Below are 18114 nucleotides of genomic sequence, written 5' to 3'. Positions count from 1 at the left end.
TTCTAACCGGAACGGAAAAGCGGTTCTTTGGTCTGCGACTATGCTGCCTCACTGTTACCCAGTTTCCCTGCTGCGAGGGCCCTGCAGCCGGAACCGAAGAATGTACAGAGTTCACTAAGCTATTCGCATCCAAATCAGTGTCTAAAGCTGTTACATCCTCACTACTCTCAGATAAAGTATGGATGCGTGTTTCTAATTCTGAAATCTCCGTCAGCCTAACTATCTCCTTACATTTATCACATGTGAAGCCCTGTTCGCCAGCGGAGAAGCCTATATTAAACATACGGTGCAAGTGATAATGACAGGAGAAGACATGACTTACCGTGTTTGTTGATTAATCCAACTTACCACTTACCACAATCGTTTGCTGGACACTATTTACTAATCCAACTTATGAACTCAGAAAAAGGGAGACCCGGGTGCAGAGATAACAAGCTAACAGGCTAGCGAAATGCTAACGTGTGATGGTGATTTAGATTAAAAGCTAGCGATGTCAAATTTAACATGATAGGCAATATTTAAACAATGTATAGTGATAAGTAAGTTATATTTAGCAGTAGAAGAAAGAGGAAATATCAAAATAAAGATTCAAACGTAAGCAAGGCTCTACAGAGCTACAGACTTGAGCTACAGAGCAACAGACACAGCAGGAGGCAGACAGGAGCAATCGATCAGGCAGGAGAAGGACACTGGAACAAGACACAGGTGTTCATTATTTGCACTTGACCCACTTACGTTGTACTTGCCTGCTGACTGTCACAGACCTTGCTAAACCACGCCCCCCCCCTGGCACAATTATAATGTATTGTCTTGAAAATGATTTATTGTCAAATGTGTGCTGAATGTATACTCCTCTTAGGAATTTCACCATTCAATGTGAATTTATCTGAGAATATTCTTAAATAAGGACATTTATTCAGTGATTGGTTCATGCATATGACATAATCTAAAATCCCGTTTGTGGCACAGCAAAGTGTCGTGAATCAACTCTAAGACTGACACTTAAGATTTAGTCCTACACTTCACTTAAAGTATGATTGATTCAGTCTTGACCAGGACCACACCCCTAAATGCATTGCAGCAACTGATTGGTTGATTAGATCATTGCATTAATGAGAAATTGAACAGGTGTTCCTAATAATCCTTTAGGTGAGTGTATAGGTATACATGAATATGAATGCTTTTTTTCCCAGGATTGAATAACAAAGTTTCACCAGACCCCATGATGGGCAATAGAATCAAACAGAATAGGAGATCTTTTGTAAAGTTCAGGGTAAAGTATTTGTATCTCATCATAACTCATGAATTCCCCCTTAAGGCGAGACACTACAGGTGAATAGGGATTTTTTTTTAAATTACAAGATATCACTGTGAAACTTCTCCAGTTTATTACTGGCATAAACATAAGAAAAAAATGTATTACACGTTTTGTGTAAATTAATGTTTTAATATGCAAATGAGGCCTTATATACTTAAATATACGCTAATTTGCATACTTTTCCAAAAACAAAATCTGGAAATTGGAAAGGACCAAGTTTAAAATTCTTGGTTCTATTTGTTGACATGTTAGATGAGAGGGCTTTTACAGAGGGGATTCTGGATATCTTATTTTGTGCTTTAGTAAATTAGAGAATACTGACAATAGCCTTAAAAAATCAATTTTCGCCATGTTTTTTGGAGTTAAAGGACCTATAACTCAGGATAGGAATGATATATCAATAAATCCCTCTGTAAAAGCCTTCAGAATATAGTTCAGTATAAGGCTGCAAAAGTTGGTGCTTGTAGGTGCTACTGAAGTGGATATATCTGACTCTGAGTGTGAGAAACTCATTTTGAGAAAACGGCCTTTAAAGTTTTATACTGTATAACTGCATACATTTCTATAAAACCACCAACCTAGAATCAAAATATATATTCAGTTAATTAATATCAGTAGTGTATAATATTTAAAACACGTGGAAAATGATAAATGAATAAATTATTAATAGCAATAGCTATTAGAGAAGTACCTTAAGAGAACTACCTTAACAAACACCAGTCACAAAAACTGCAGACGAACTGTCCCTGTTTGATGTATTGGTCCATCTATAACTATTTGAATCTAATTCTGACGGGGTTTCGTCGTCTAATCTGTTGTTGTTTACTTTCTTTTTACTAGCTCTTGCCACTTGGTCTTTTCTGTGAGCGTTTATGAGCCGATTTCAGCGTTGTCTGCACTTTCTCTCAGGCGGAGAATACACAAGCATCGGCAGCGCGTGAGAAATTCACATCGACCAATCAGATGTGGTTTTTGGCTGCAAACTTTCGCGGTTGGTTAGTTCTACAAAGAAAATGTCCATATTTGGATTAGACAGCGCTGTCTGTAAGACTGAGAGCTTTATAATGATACCAGGCATGACATGTTTCTGTGAATGGAGACGGCACGAGAGATCGCGATAGAATAACGTTTGATGATTTCGGGTAGAAATCTAAAGGCGCACGGTGACAAAATATAATGAAATAACCACCTTAATGTGTAATGTTGAATTTTTTTTTATTTTGACATGAAAGCTTACATGTTAAGGGAGCAAACTGGCCCAAAATCTCAAAATTGACCATTGCATGAAAAAACGATGTTTTCACCTGCCGTGTCTCGCCTTAAAGTATGATTGAGATGCTTGATAATAGGGATGCACCGAATATTCGGCCACCGAAAATTTTCGGCCGAAAATGGCTCAAAAGAGCATTTTCGGTTTTCGGCCGAAAGACTTTTATCACCGAAACAATACGGCCGAAATGTTGTGATGACGCAAACAGAAACCGCGACCTGCACGTGCTTGTCTGAAGCAACATGTCTGCGGTGTGGACGTATTTCAGTATATCTGAGAAACACCCACGTCTGCTCCATGCACACGCACTGACAGCGAGAGCTATCTAATTACATATGATACGTGACAGTAAGTTGTAATGTATCCTCAACACACCTCAGATGTTCATTCATGTTTATTCTTAAGGAAGAGATGATCGATCGCGCTCACAGATGATCGCATTCACGCGCGCGCGTCTCCGCTTAAACTGTAATGTGATCACTGATGCCACATTAAAGAGCATCAAAACGGCATTTATCGTTTGAATTTCGTGATACATGTTGATCGATGTTGGTGTGGGAACTGACAGCGAGAGCTGTTCAGTGCAGCAGCTCATGTTCTCGATGAGAAGAGGACCAGACTTCACTGTGAAACCGAACGGTTTCCGAATGCAATCTTTAACAGTGGGCATGTTTTAAGCACGGAACACACTTCAATCCGAGTTCCCACACCAACATCGGTCAACATGTATCACGAAATTAAAACGGTAAATTCCGTTTTGACGCTCTTTAATGTGGCATCAGTGATCACATCACAGTTCAAGCGGCGAAAAGACGTCAATATAACTGCTTGTAAACTAAACAATGTAACTTTAGCATCACATTTACCTCAGGCAGTCATTCAGTGTCCACATAATTTTATTCACTAGAGTAAATCAACTCTTTCACTAAATATATGACCTATATTAGCCGTTATATTCATTATATTCTACTTAACCTGTTAATGATATCTTGATTATTTCATGTATGTTTAAATAAACTTGTCATGAAAATGACAGACACTGTGTATAAATGATTATATTTCAACAATTTTGTAAAACTGCTGTACTGAACCGTCAGTTTTGTGCACCATTACACCCCTATTCTACAGTTAACATATGGGCTATGGCAGTCTTTTAGTTTTGATACACTATGTTGAAGGCCTACAGAGAAAATAGTTGTATCTTTAAGCAGTTGCACTTGTTCTGAATGCACTTTCTTGTAGTAGTCCTACAGAGAAAAAATTAAAATGCACTAGACCTAAATGCACTTTGTTTTTATGAGAGAACATTTAATTTTAAAACCTTTCTGTAGGCCTGTACATTATTATTTAATGTACAAATGAGTGGGGTCAAGTTAAACATTTTAGTTTTAATTTTATTTTATACTGTGCATTGTTGCAGTGTGCTAAATAAATATTGGCATAATTTGTAATTGATTTATTCTTTGAAATTTTAATATTAATTTATGCAATTGCAATGCCTTGATTTTAGTAAAGTTAATACACATCTAAAAATGCCAAATCCGGAAGTGACGTAATGAGAGGGAGTGCGGTATATTTTAACGATAACGATTTAAACCCGGTGGGGTCTTCTGCTGTTGTAGCCTATCCGCCTCAAGGTTGTACGTGTTGTGGCTTCACAAATGCTTTGCTGCATACCTTGGTTGTAACGACTGGTTATTTCAGTCGAAGTTGCTCTTCTATCAGCTTGAATCAGTCGGCCCATTCTCCTCTGACCTCTAGCATCAACAAGGCATTTTCGCCCACAGGACTGCTGCATACTGGATGTTTTTCCCTTTTCACACCATTCTTTGTAAACCCTAGAAATGGTTGTCCGTGAAAATCCCAGTAACTGAGCAGATTGTGAAATACTCAGACCGGCCCGTCTGGCACCAACAACCATGCCACGCTCAAAATTGCTTAAATCCCCTTTCTTTCCCATTCTGACATTCAGTTTGGAGTTCAGGAGATTGTCTTGACCAGGACCACACCCCTAAATGCATTGAAGCAACTGCCATGTGATTGGTTGATTAGATAATTACATTAATGAGAAATTGAACAGGTGTTCCTAATAATCCTTTAGGTGAGTGTATATGCATACATTTATATGGATGCTTTTCCCCCCAGGATTGAATAACAAAGTTTCACCACACCCCATGATGGGCAATCCATTGCAGCAGAACAGGAACCTAGACAGGAAGAGTAACTGACTTTCCTGTTAGACTTACTATGAGAAAAATCCTCTAGGTAGCAATGTGGAAAAAATGCATATGTGTGTGTGCATAACTAAGCATATGTTTATGTACATACTTAGCAAAAGTTTAGGGACAGAACTGTCCCCAGCAGTGAGCTAAATCTGACAAAAGCCTCCCACGGGAAACATCCAGGGAATCATAAATTGGGGAAACAAACAAACAAGCAAACAAACAAACAAATACAAATATAGCATATAATGTTAGAAATATCCATTAATATATAAATATATACTTAACATGTAAAAAAGTTTTAGGGGTAGAGTTAGAATGGGGATTAGTCTGTAGTAATTATAGTTATATAAAACTTTATACAAAACCAAGAGAAGTATATGATATATCTACACTCAGTCAAAAAGTCTCGTCTCACGCACTCTCTCTCTCTCTCTCTCTCTCTCTCTCTCTCTCTCTCTCTCTCTCTCTCTCTCTCTCTCTCTCTCTCTCTCTCTCTCTCTCTCTCTCTCTCTCTCTCTCTCTCTCTCTCTCTCTCTCTCTCTCTCTCTCTCTCTCTCTCTCTCTCTCTCTCTCTCTCTCTCTCTCTCTCTCTCTGTATGTATGTGTGTGGCTACAAGTACAGAAACACACTGCACTGTGGACTGGGGAAGGCATTAAGACATTTATTAATTCCTCTTTGAGCTTTGCTTACAAGTCTCCAAAAAGCTTTTCCTGGTGAGTGTTTGTTTCATGCATACATACATTTTGAATTGTATTATATGCATGTTTGAGTGTGTCAAAATGTGTATAATGACACATTGTCATTATAAGCCTAATGATGTATTTTGGTTTTGTTTAATGCTGTTTTATGTACATGTTATTTCTGTCTATTTCTGATTTCTTCTGTTTGCATGTCATAGAAATGGGGTTTTTAATAGAATTAAACAGAATAGGAGATCTTTTGTAAAGTTCAGGGTAAATTATTTGTATCTCATCATAACTCATGAATTCCCCCAGTGAGCATGAATATGTATAGCATTATATTGGTAAAGTTGTGCCGATTGTAGCAGTATGTGGACATTATTTGACTTTTCCTTCACTGCATTCAACTCTATTGACATTTTTCTTCCAGGCATCAAGATGAACGTGAGTCAGGTGAACACTTCACTCAAGTGCGAACGGGACACTAGCGTAACATCCATACTCTTCCCTTGCCTTTACGCTGCTCTCTTCCTGGTCGCTTTTGTGTTGAACAGTCTGGCCGCCTGGATCTTCTTCCAAATCCACAGCAGCTCGACATTTGTTGTGTACCTGAAGAATGTAGTCATGGCCGATCTGTTGATGACCCTTACCGTGCCTGTAAAAGTGCTGACCGATGCGGGGTTGGGTTCCTGGCACCTCCGGGCTTTTCATTGCCGGTACTCAGCTGTACTCTTCTATACCACTATGTACATCAGCATCCTTCTTCTCGGATTCATTAGCTTGGACCGATACCTAAAGATTGTGCATCCTTTCGGGAAATGTGCTTTTCAGAGGGTCGGGGTGGGACGGATACTGTGTGCAGTTGTCTGGGTGGTTATGCTGTCATTGGCTCTTCCGAATGTCATCCTGAGTAACCACATGCCACAGATCTCCACTGGTGGAAGGCTGCGATGCACCAGGATGAAGGGGAAGATGGGTCTCATGTGGCATGAAGGTTTTAACTACTTCTGCCAGGTTGTGTTTTGGGGTACGTTGGCACTCATGGTTGTCTGCTACACCTTCATCAGCAGGAAAGTGTTTGAATCGTACCGTGCATCACAAAGCAGCAGTGACACAGCCAGTAAACAGACCACATCTAAGGTAAAGTGCACTTTCTTTAACCTCCCTTTATGCAACCCTGCGAGTGCAGACACTGAAGTTCTTTAAAGATGCAGATAGTAGTCATTTGGTTATTTGGGGCAGTCTTTCCCAATCCTTTTCTTGGAGGCAAACCAACAATGCACATTTTGGTTGTCTACCTTATCTGACCCATCCATTTCAGTCTTGAACTCTCTACTAATGAGCTGAGTTGAATCAGGTGTGTTTGAATCAATGTGTACTGCCTAGTGTGCCTCCAGGGTGATGGATGGGAAGCACTGATTCAAGGAATTGGAAATTGTATTGATTAATACAAACTAGGGGTGTAACGGTACACATATTCATACCGAACCGTTTTGGTACAGGACTTCCGGTACGGTGCACATATGCAATCTTTAACAGTTAACAGCCGGCTTGTTTAACGCGCGGAACACACTTCAATCCTAGTTCCCACACGAACATATTAAGTATTCTGTCCAGTTTATCACGAAATTCAAGCGATAAATGCTGTTTTGACGCTCTTTAATGTGACGTGACAGATCACTGTATAGGCGCGTCAGTTCAAGCGGCGCGCGAGTGAACGCGATCATCTCTTCCTAAGGAATAAACATGAATGAACATCTGAAGGTATGTTGAGGATACATTACAACTTACTGAAACCTATCATATGTTGTGTAATCACTCAATCAGTGTTTCAATGGCGGAAATACGTCAATAAAACAGCTTGAGAACAATGACATGTACATTCACATTTACCTCAGAAGTCATTCAGTGTCCACAGCTGTTAGTTCACAAGAGAAATCAACTCTTTCACTGAATATGTTCCTATATATTCCTATATATTAATTATATTCTACTGAATCTGTTACTGTCTTGATTATTCAATGTGTTTAAATAAAATATATCATGAAAATGACAGCCACTGTGTATAAATTATTATATTTCAACAAAGAATTGGAGAAAAAACATAATTTTATAATTAGATTTAGAAGTTAATGCAAACTGCCTAATGTGAAGTTTACATGTTTGCATACAATGTGTTATTTGAGTGTTGATTATTATATCTAAAAATAAATAGCCACTGAATTTAGGCTAATAGTTTGGGCTCTGTTGTTAACCTTTAATATTATAGCAATGAGCAAGTAAGGGCCTCCTATATAGTTTATCTCAATGGTCAGAGTTGCCCAGCCCTGGTCTAGTAGTTTGGGTGGGTTTATCTGAAGTAAAATTTACCACAATAATAGACCAGTGTCCATTGGTTTCCGCGAATGGTTGTATCATTCGCCAATTGTGCAAAGCAGAGTTTTTTGTTTGCATAACATGGACTTAATAAATCCTTATTTTGAGCAAAATATGCTAGCTGACATTCAGTACAATCTATATCTTTTATTTCGAATACATACAAAGGTCATTTACGTCTTTTCGTTTGTCAAGAGATTTAAAGCACTGTTTCTGAAGGGTGAGCATGTGTGTACCTGCTCTTGTAAGAGCCTATGATTGAACCTGGAAATAAAGCAAAATTACTGAGAAAAATTATAATTAGTCCTCAGATGCTGTGTCTGTAATTTATAGCAAAAATTATAGCATGAATTCTATCTCAAACTAATTCAATAAAAGAAGTTGATACTCCACCACCTGTGTGACATCATTAACCGACGTGGTTGAAAGACAAATTTGCAACAATACGGTTTTAACAGTAGTTAGGCAGCAAGTTACGTCATTGTACGGGAAACGCAGGATTGGTCACTTGCCTGGCTTCTCTGTATCTTGCCAAGCATGCTATTAAGTAAACACAAATTAATTACACAAATTAAAATAAATATCTTGAAAAGGCAAAGAAGTCCAGGGTGCTCGGGGAGTTCAATAAGACGTTTGAAGGTGCTCTTTGGGGTCGGGAATTCAAATGAATGTGGAAAAAAGGAAAATCCAAGGCACTCTTCTTCAAAATATTAAAAAGCCTTTATTTTACTGGCTATTTCATAATAGAAAATTTAAAAGACATGGGGGGGAGGGCAACCCACGCGTAGCGGCACTGTTACGACCGCAGCCATAACACAAGAGAGGACATAGACAACACGGCTCGTACAATAGGGGTTTATTAACAAAAATTATATAGACATAACGGTAGGAAAATGAACCGGGGTTAGACACAACAGGAGAGCACAAAGAACCGCCGCCGAGCACCCCGCCCGCCGCACAGGTTTGGCTGCTTGGACTTCTTATGCCAAACAAACAGGATCCACAGGTGCCGGCAATCAGTCCCTAATGAAAACACAGACACATACTCGCCCCCTTGAGGACAGTCAGATCGTAACAAAACAAACAAATCACAAATACATGAATATGTAACACCTTCACCCCCCAAAAATGAACCTACACCATTACAGTGCCTTTCTAGCTTACGCCCCTAACCCACCCGGGACAGGGCATCAGCCACCACATTATCCTTACCTCGGACGTGTTTGATATCGAGGTCATATGGTTGTAAGGTCAGGCTCCAGCGCATTAGACGCTGGTAAGTGTTGCGCATTGAATTCAAAAAAAGAAGAGGATTGTGATCACAATACACAACAATAGGAAGAGAGCAAGTCAAATAGACCTCGAAATGACAGATGGCGAGTACTAAAGCTAAAGCCTCCTTCTCAATAGTAGAATAATTCCTTTGGGCAGCAACGAACTTCTTTGAAAAGTAACAGACAGGGTGTTCTACCTCATCGGAACCCCTCTGCTGGAGAACAGCTCCCGCACCCACGTCACTCGCATCCACTGCGAGGCTAAAAGGCCTTAAGTGATCCGGTGCCATCAACACAGGCGCTGAAATCAACAAGGACTTAACATTCTCAAAAGCACTCTGACACGAATCTGACCAGTGAAATAACGCCTTAGGACTTAGCAAATCGGTAAGGGGTGAAACCACAGTTGCAAAATTTTTACAGAACGCTCGATAATAACCGACCATCCCTAGAAAACGTCGCAGTTGTTTTCGATCGACAGGTGATGGAAACTCACAAATGGCAGTAACCTTTGCCTCAACTGGGCGAACCTGTCCCCCACCAATCACTTTACCTAAATAAATTAGGTTAGCTTTACCGAATTCACATTTACTTAAATTGACAGTCAGCTTTGCCTCTGCCAAACGGGAAAAAACCTCTTTAAGCAAGTTCAAATGCTCATCCCAAGAAGAACTGTATAAAACTAGGTCGTCCAAATAGGCTTCACAATCAGATACGCCGGCCAGAACAGTGTTCACGAGTCTCTGGAATGTGCTAGGAGCATTTCGCATTCCAAAAGCCATTACCCTATAATTAAGGAACGCATCAGGAGTTACGAACGCTGAAATCTCCTTAGCACGTTCTGTTAAAGGTACCTGCCAGTATCCTTTTAACAAGTCCAGTTTTGAGACGCATGTAGCGGAACCTACCCGATCTACACAGTCATCTACTCTCGGCAATGGATAACAATCAGCCTTAGTTACGGCATTTACTCTCCGATAGTCAGTGCAGAATCGATAACTACCATCAGACTTTGGGCTGGACTTCTTTTTAAGAATGGGACAGTTTGCAATTAAATGTCCAGAAGCTTTACAATAAAAACAAGCCCTATCATCAGAAGGAACGACTGTTTTATTGCCAGATGACTTTTTATAACCTAATACTGATGAAGAAACAGGAGATCGGTCCCATGACTTCTCCTTAAACGCTACCTTATGCGTCAGCACAAAGTCATCAGCTAACATAGCAGCGTTGTGAAGTGTCTCAGCCCTCTGTTCATTTAAATATGTAGAAAGAACCGCAGGCAAGCCATTTTTAAAATCTTCCACCAACATCAGTTGTCGCAACTGTTCTCTGCTTTCAGCTTTTTTAGAGGCGCACCATCTATCAAATAATATCTCTTTCTCGTGCGCAAACTCCACATAAGTCTGATCAGAAAGTTTCACATAATGTCTAAAACGCTGTCTATACGCCTCCGGAACTAATTAATAGGCTTTTAGAATGGCAGATTTCACGGTTTCATAATCTGCTGCTTCGTCTATAGTCAAAGCAGAGTAAGCTTCCTGCGCCTTACCAGTGATCACACATTGCAGTAATAAACACCAAAAATCTGCAGGCCACTTTAGAGTAATCGCAACTCTCTCAAAATGACTAAAGTATTTTTCAACATCCCTTTCGCAAAAAGGAGGAACCATCCTCCGATTTCGTCCCACATCAAATTCAGAGCCAGCAGCACCCTTCTTAGTGGCCATTTCTAATTCCATTTTTTTTAATGCAAACTCATGATCCAATTCACGTTTTCGAAACTCTAATTTTGCATTTTCAAACTCCAACTCTTTTTCTTTCAAAGCTAATTCTCTCAAACGAATGGCATGATCTCCCATAGAAGGACCAGCCGTTTCCTCTGCTAAGGGCCTTTCTAGAATACCCAATTTAACCAGATTACCTTTCAGAATACTGCGCAAAGTTTCCTTTAAATTCTTATCCTTAGAGGTTATTTCTATTTTATAAAACTCTGCTATCTGCAACAACTGCTCCTTTGTACACAAAGAAAGCAGTTCTTCAGATGGAGATTCATGAAAAGTATCCACCACCGAAGCCATTTCAACGAACTTTTATCCGCACTCGAATAAACAAATAAATGGCAAACGTAAATGCACGTATATAAACAACTTGCTCTCACTAATTAACGATCGTTTACGCAACTAAACAAACGCGGCTGACACTAACTGTAGCTAACAGCGATCCCACAGAAAAAATATGCATTTACCCTGTAATAGTTTTATTTTTACCATCTAATCTTCAGTGGCGTTAGGGGCTCGGGGCGACTTTAAACGCTAAACTCATGCCCACCTGCGCACCGATCCCATTAACAAGATCAGCCACACGTGAACTGAAACGTACCCCCACTCCGAATAACCACTAAAAATAAAAAAGGCAAAATAACAAAGTGGCAGGTCCAACCTACCCGACGACTACAAAATACAGGGCAAATACTCACGTGGGACCACAGCAGTTACACCAAACTCTTTCTAGGACGGGCAAAACGTCACACATTTTCCTCCACACATAAAAAAAAAAAAAAAAAAAACATAATCGCTTCGGACGAGCCCCCGGCCATACGACCGCAGCCATAACACAAGAGAGGACATAGACAACACGGCTCGTACAATAGGGGTTTATTAACAAAAATGATATAGACATAACGGTAGGAAAATGAACCGGGGTTAGACACAACAGGAGAGCACAAAGAACCGCCGCCGAGCACCCCGCCCGCCGCACAGGTTTGGCTGCTTGGACTTCTTATGCCAAACAAACAGGATCCACAGGTGCCGGCAATCAGTCCCTAATGAAAACACAGACACATACTCGCCCCCTTGAGGACAGTCAGATCTTAACAAAAAAACAAATCACAAATACATGAATATGTAACAGGCACAGACAGCCTTCTTCAGGGTGTGCTTCCCAAACAAACAATTTCCCCTTTTGTGTGCATTAATTAGAAACACCTGAGTGACATGGTAAATTACCACGTCGTGAATGTCCACATACAGAGAGTCCACTAGGTGGCTACATTACAAGTTAAGCCCAAATCGATAAATATACAGAGAGAAAAAAAACAAAACAATGATCACAAGAAAGGACTGAAATCTATTTCTTCATTCAACCCCGGGTATACTGTGGCCTGTAACTCGTATATATAAAATGTTTCTCTCTGCAAAAGTAATTTTAATCGGTCACCACCCCGAATGTTCTTTTTGATCTTTTCAAAACCCTCAACCATTAGGCCTTCTGGATTGCTGTTATGTCCATTTTGGAAGTGTTTTGCCATAGGATTGCTGTTATGTGCATTTTGGAAGTGTTTTGCCATAGGATACATACAACGACGTAACTTGCTGCCTAACTACTGTTAAAACCGTATTGTCGCAAATTTGTCTTTCAACCACGTCGGTTAATGATGTCACTCAGGTGGTGGAGTATCAACTTCTTTTATTGAATTAGTTTGAGATCGAATTCATGCTATAATTTTTGCTATAAATTACAGACACAGCATCTGAGGACTAATTATAATTTTTCTCAGTAATTTTGCTTAATCATAGGCTCATACAAGAGCACATACAAGACCAAATTGGCTTTTTTGATAGCATTTTTGTGCTCTGATACTCTATCTTTAAGACGTCTCTTGGTACATAAAAGCATCCACATTTGCATGATAACCTGTATACCACAAAAGTAGTGTTACAATTAATGAATGCTTTTATGTTATACGTCTTGTTAGTCTTAAAATCACAAAATTGTTTACATTCTTTAATTTTAGAACAATGATTGCAAGACCCACATTTGTAAGTACCTTTTACCTGTCTATGAAGCCAAGTAATCCATTTTTTAGCAGGAAGATGACTAGGTACTAACCTATCACGTAGTGTAGGAGCCTGCTTAAAACACATTTTTGGAGATGCAGAAAATACTTCTTTAAGCACAGGGTCACTTTTAATAAGTTTCCAATTAGAATCTATTATCATTTTTATGGGATTGGCCAAAGAGCTATATCTTGTAACAAAATAAGCCTGGTTTTGTTTAGAAGATGTGCGTTTTTTCTTTTTCTGGAGTAGCTCTGATCTAGGAATGGACTGGGCTTTTCTATAGGCATTTTGAACAATTTCTGTGTGATAGCCCCTTTGTGAAAAAACGATTGGACATAGCTTTTGCTTGAACTTCATATTCACTGTCGGTATCGCAAATACGCCTAAGACGTTGGAACTGGCCAAAAGGTATATTATTTTTTAGCCAATTCGGATGGAAGCTATCTGCTTTTAACATGGTGTTTCTATCTGTTGTTTTCCGATATACAGTAGTATGAAGCTTCCCATCTTTACTGTTAGAAATAGTTAAATCTAAAAACTGAATGGTCGTTTTAGAGTGTTCCATGCACACTTTTACATTCCTGTCATTGTTGTTCAAGTGGTCATTAAACTGTAAAAGTTCTTCATAAGAACCACTCCATATCAAGAAAATATCATCAATGTACCTCCCCCACCATGGTATCTTGTCACTGTAGTCGTTAGAATAGACAAAATCCTACTCCCATAAACCTAAAAAGAGGTTAGCGTAGTTAGGGGAAAAACATGCACCCATTGCAGTACTGAATATACAATAGGTCTTGGTAAAGGAAAACATTATTTTTAAGTGTCCATTCAGTGAGCTGAATAATGAATTCAGAGGGAGGCAAAGATTATATAGGCCTATTCATTAGAAAATGTTGTAAAGCTTTCAGTCCATCATCATGAGCAATGTTTGTATACAGGGACTCCACATCCAATGTGACTAAAAAACAGTTGTCTGGAACTCTAATGTCACTTAAGACCTTCAACACATGAGTGGTGTCCTGTATATAGGAAGGAAGCTGTTGAGCCAATGGCTTGATATAGAAGTCTATAAATTGCGAGGCTGGCTCTGTAAGAGAACCATTAGACGATATGATGGGCCTGATATTTATGAAATAAATATCTGATCATCCTCCATATTGTGGTCTCTATTTACTTCTCATATCATATATACAACCTTGCATTACCAAGGCAACGACTGACGCATTGGTATTCATAGTTTTCACGTGGCATCACACCATTATAGGAACGCCCAGCTGGAGGGCAAAAGAAAGCTTTCTTCCATTGTCCACCAGTCATTTTTACCAGGTTTGTCGTCTGTATTAATGCAGTAAGACACTGAAATTAAAAGACCAAATTCAATATAAACCTTATTGATGATGCACAATTTGTACAGGAAAGCAGATGAACACAGAATATCAATGCAACACAAGGTTTCTCGTTTTTCATCGAAACCCATTATAAACAAAACACGTTGCATTCATATTCTGGGCTCGTCTACTCACCTCTATAGGCTACATCATCAAAAAGGTGTAAACTGAATTTGATCTTTTAATATCACAGTTTTAGTACATTACGGCACTTTAACCCCTTACCTGTCACCCCCCATTTTGGCAAGTGGGGCATTTTGACATGCCCGAAATAAAAAGGTTGCTGCTCATAATTCATTCTGAATGGACACATAACATATTTAGAAAGCCAACACTTGAGAATTTACAGCTGAAGACTGATATTAAGACTGATATTAGACTGATATTAATATGGAGATATAAAGGCTCAAACATAAAAAAATACTAAGAATATATTTTTAAATATATAAAATTATTATGTTTATGTAGTATAACAAATTATAACCACAACTTAAGTGAAGCCATGAGTGTGGTCATGCTTCATTTCAACTCTGAAGATGATATCTCTAAAATTATGCATTCTACGAAGCATTTTGTAAGATCTTATCAGGGGATTTTTTTAGAAAAAGCTAAGATAAGATGCTAATCAAATATGTTATTGCCTTGTAAACACCCATTTGCAGTCTTTTGTCTAATGTCTGGTGAGGTGAACGTGCTCTATTGTTCTCAATCACACATTTCACACTTCTGGCAGTACGAGACTTAATCCTCATTATTCTTTTATTGCTTTTATCACATCCTTGGAACCTTATGTGAATTATTGTAACAAAATAGATTGTGAAATAGACAAAGATTCTGGTCCAACTGGTGCATTAGAGCTACAGTTAGAATCAAGCTACATAACACAATTTAAACGGTTAAAATTACACTTTCACTCAGGAATTACCTTCCTGTCATGATATAATGGGGATTTCATTCATAAAATGATGTTAAAACATGTTATATTTAGCATTTTATATGGAGCTACAGCAGGTGTTCACCCTCCGCCTGCTTGATCAGCCCTTTCATTCTAACGGTTTTACTGCGTAATTAATCTGTGTTTAAAATTAAGTGGTTGAACAACTCGATTTAAAATAAAACCCATATCAACATATCCTAGGTTAGTGTTAAACTTTGATTAATTTAATCCTTATTGGTGCAACCCACCCTAAGTGTTTTTCACGTTAAATGTTTTAGAACGTTCTGCTGTTTTTAGTGTTTGAAATACTGCAAGTGCTGTATATGGATCATAAATGCCCAAAACGTGCATCTTGTTCACATATTTTTGTTTTAAGATGCATATTTGACAGGCTTGTGCTGCAGTTCTATGGCGGTTTTGCCCTCTAAGTCTCCACGAGAGTCATGTGACTGAAAACGATTAATTACATTCTAAAGACCTCGGTTGTCTCCACTGCGGAGTGGAGAATGAAACCATATCCGTACCAGCTGTTCATCCATCTTGGCTGAGCTTTCAATGTTGTTACAGAAGCGCCGTAACTTGGTTGGTTGGATGTCACATGACCTGTGGTGCACTTGCAGCATTCAGAAAAGTTGAGACCTCTCTGTGGCACAGAGATCCACAACCTTGGAAAAAAATTAGTGCCCACATGAGTCTTTAAAATAATGAACTTAAGCACGCAAAAGATGGAACATATGTGAACTGTCAGTGGTTAGATCACCGTAGCAGTCAATAAACGGGACAAGGGAAGTCACGTACAGGACAAATCAATTAGGCCCAATATATAGGACGTCCCGGCTAATACGACACAGTTGGCAACCCTAGTTGCCTCTTCCTTTGCGCCTACCTCTCATATAGCTAAATGCTCATAGATATTGCTCCCTTATAAAGATTCAGTGTAGTTAGCAGTGTTTGGTCTACAGCATACAAACTGTTTTTTTTTTTTTCCAAAAGGAAGCTTCACTGTATTTGAATTGCATTAAATTCTCTCCTCTCCTCCACAGGTGTTTGTGGTAGTGGGTGTTTTCTTTGTATGCTTTGCACCCTTCCACCTGGCCCGAATCCCTTACACCCTCAGTCAGACCCGGGATACTTCTGCCCAGTGCTGGGCCCAAAACCAGCTGTATTTTGCCAAAGAGATCACACTCTGGATATCATCTACTAACGTGTGCCTGGACCCTCTCATTTATGTTTTCCTGTGTCGAGTCTTCCGCAAGAAGCTCACAGCCACACTGAGCCGCCATCCGCTCCCACTGGGGTCTCTGACAGAGACCTCCACCAGAATGGAGATGCCAAACAGAAGCCATTGTAACACAAATCTGGATTAAGGTCATCATTAACGTCCTTCTCTTCGTCCTGTGGCTGTTATGAGGTTCAAGGGTTCATGAAAATACACTGCAAAAATAATTTTCATAATCACTATTTTTGTCCAGCACAAATATCTAAAAGTAGATATTGTCATTGGAATGGTTTTCTGTAGTGTACGGAGGAGCAGAAATAACTAAATAAAAAAACTCCCTTATTTTACCAGTTCCACATGTTGTCTTTCTTGCAATCAGACTTAAAAAGTAAAAAAGAAAAATTGGTAACACTTTACATTAAGGTTACATTTTAAAGTTTTTTTCAGTTATCATGAACTAACAATGATAAATGTGACCCTGGACCACAAAACCATTTTATTGAGATTTATACATCATATGAAAGCTGAATAAATAAGCGTTCCATTTATGTGTAGTTTGTTAGGACAATATTTGGCCGAGATGCAACTATTTGAAAATCTGGAATCTGAGGGTGCAAAGGAAAAAAAAATCTAAATATTGAGAAAATCTCCTTTAAAGTTGTCCAAATCAAGCAATGCATATTACTACTAATAACAGGAAATTATCTTAATATCCTAATGATTTTTGGCATAAAAGAAAAATGGATAATTTTGACCCATACAATGTATTGTTGGCTATTGGCACAAATATACCCTTGAGACTCAGGACTGGTTTAGTGCTCCAGGGTCACAAATACTTCTACAACACTTAAAGGAACACTCCACTTTTTTTGAAAATAGGCTCATTTTACAAGTCCCCTAGAGTTAAATAGTTGAGTTTTGCCGTTTTTGAATCCATTCAGACGATCTTTGTATCTGGCGGTAGCACTTTTAGCATAGCTTAGCATACATCATTGATTCTGATCGGTCCATTAGCAACTCATTCAAAAAATGACCAAAGACACTTTCAATATTTTTCCTATTTAAAACTTGACTCTTCTACAGTTACATCGTGTGCCAAGACCAACTGAAAATGAAAAGTTGCGATTTTCTACACCTATATGGCTAGGAACTACTTTCTCATTCCTGCGTAATAGTCGCGGATCTTCGCGGCCGTACCATGGCTGCAACAGTGCAATGATATTACGCAGCGCCTGAAAGTAGCCCCCAGCTAGGTAACATTCAATGTGACCGGCACTAAGTTCGAGTAGTTGCAGAGAAGGTTTCAGGCTTGCAGCCGACAAATTGTGTTGTGGATTTACCTGTGTGATTAGCCATGGTTCTGTGTGTTGTAAAGGGCTGTGATAGTAAGTCGAAGGTGTATACTACCACCATGTTTCACAGAATACCAACGAATCATTGCGTGTATGTTATATTGTATGTTGATATTATTTAATGGACCTTAGCTCACATGAACTAACAATGAACAAACTAATGCTAATGAGGATCAATAAATACTGCAACAAATGTACTGTTTGAATTAAATGATGTACCTAATGAGAC

The 18114-nt window shown here is 39.0% G+C and overlaps 1 protein-coding gene across 2 annotated transcripts in view; it reads left to right on the top strand.

Moving 5' to 3' along the window:
- Positions 1-16886, top strand: part of p2ry13 (purinergic receptor P2Y13) — a 30892-nt gene extending 14006 nt beyond the window's left edge. The window contains exons 2-4 of one of the 2 annotated variants that reach the window (XM_079824392.1): positions 5436-5527; positions 5925-6634; positions 16358-16886. In XM_079824392.1, coding sequence (XP_079680518.1) covers positions 5933-6634; positions 16358-16681 — 1026 coding nt within the window. In that variant the 5' untranslated portion in view covers positions 5436-5527; positions 5925-5932 and the 3' untranslated portion in view covers positions 16682-16886. The remainder of the gene's footprint in view (positions 1-5435; positions 5528-5924; positions 6635-16357) is intronic. The other variant, XM_079824391.1, reaches the window with a different exon arrangement.
- Positions 16887-18114: the final 1228 nt, after the last annotated feature.

The sequence above is a fragment of the Gobio gobio genome (genome assembly GCF_949357685.1).
Source record: "Gobio gobio genome assembly, chromosome: 8".
NCBI classification, from domain to species: Eukaryota; Metazoa; Chordata; class Actinopteri; order Cypriniformes; family Gobionidae; genus Gobio; species Gobio gobio.
Note: the sequence above shows the minus strand (reverse complement) of the source record. Positions and strands in the feature narration are given on the sequence as shown.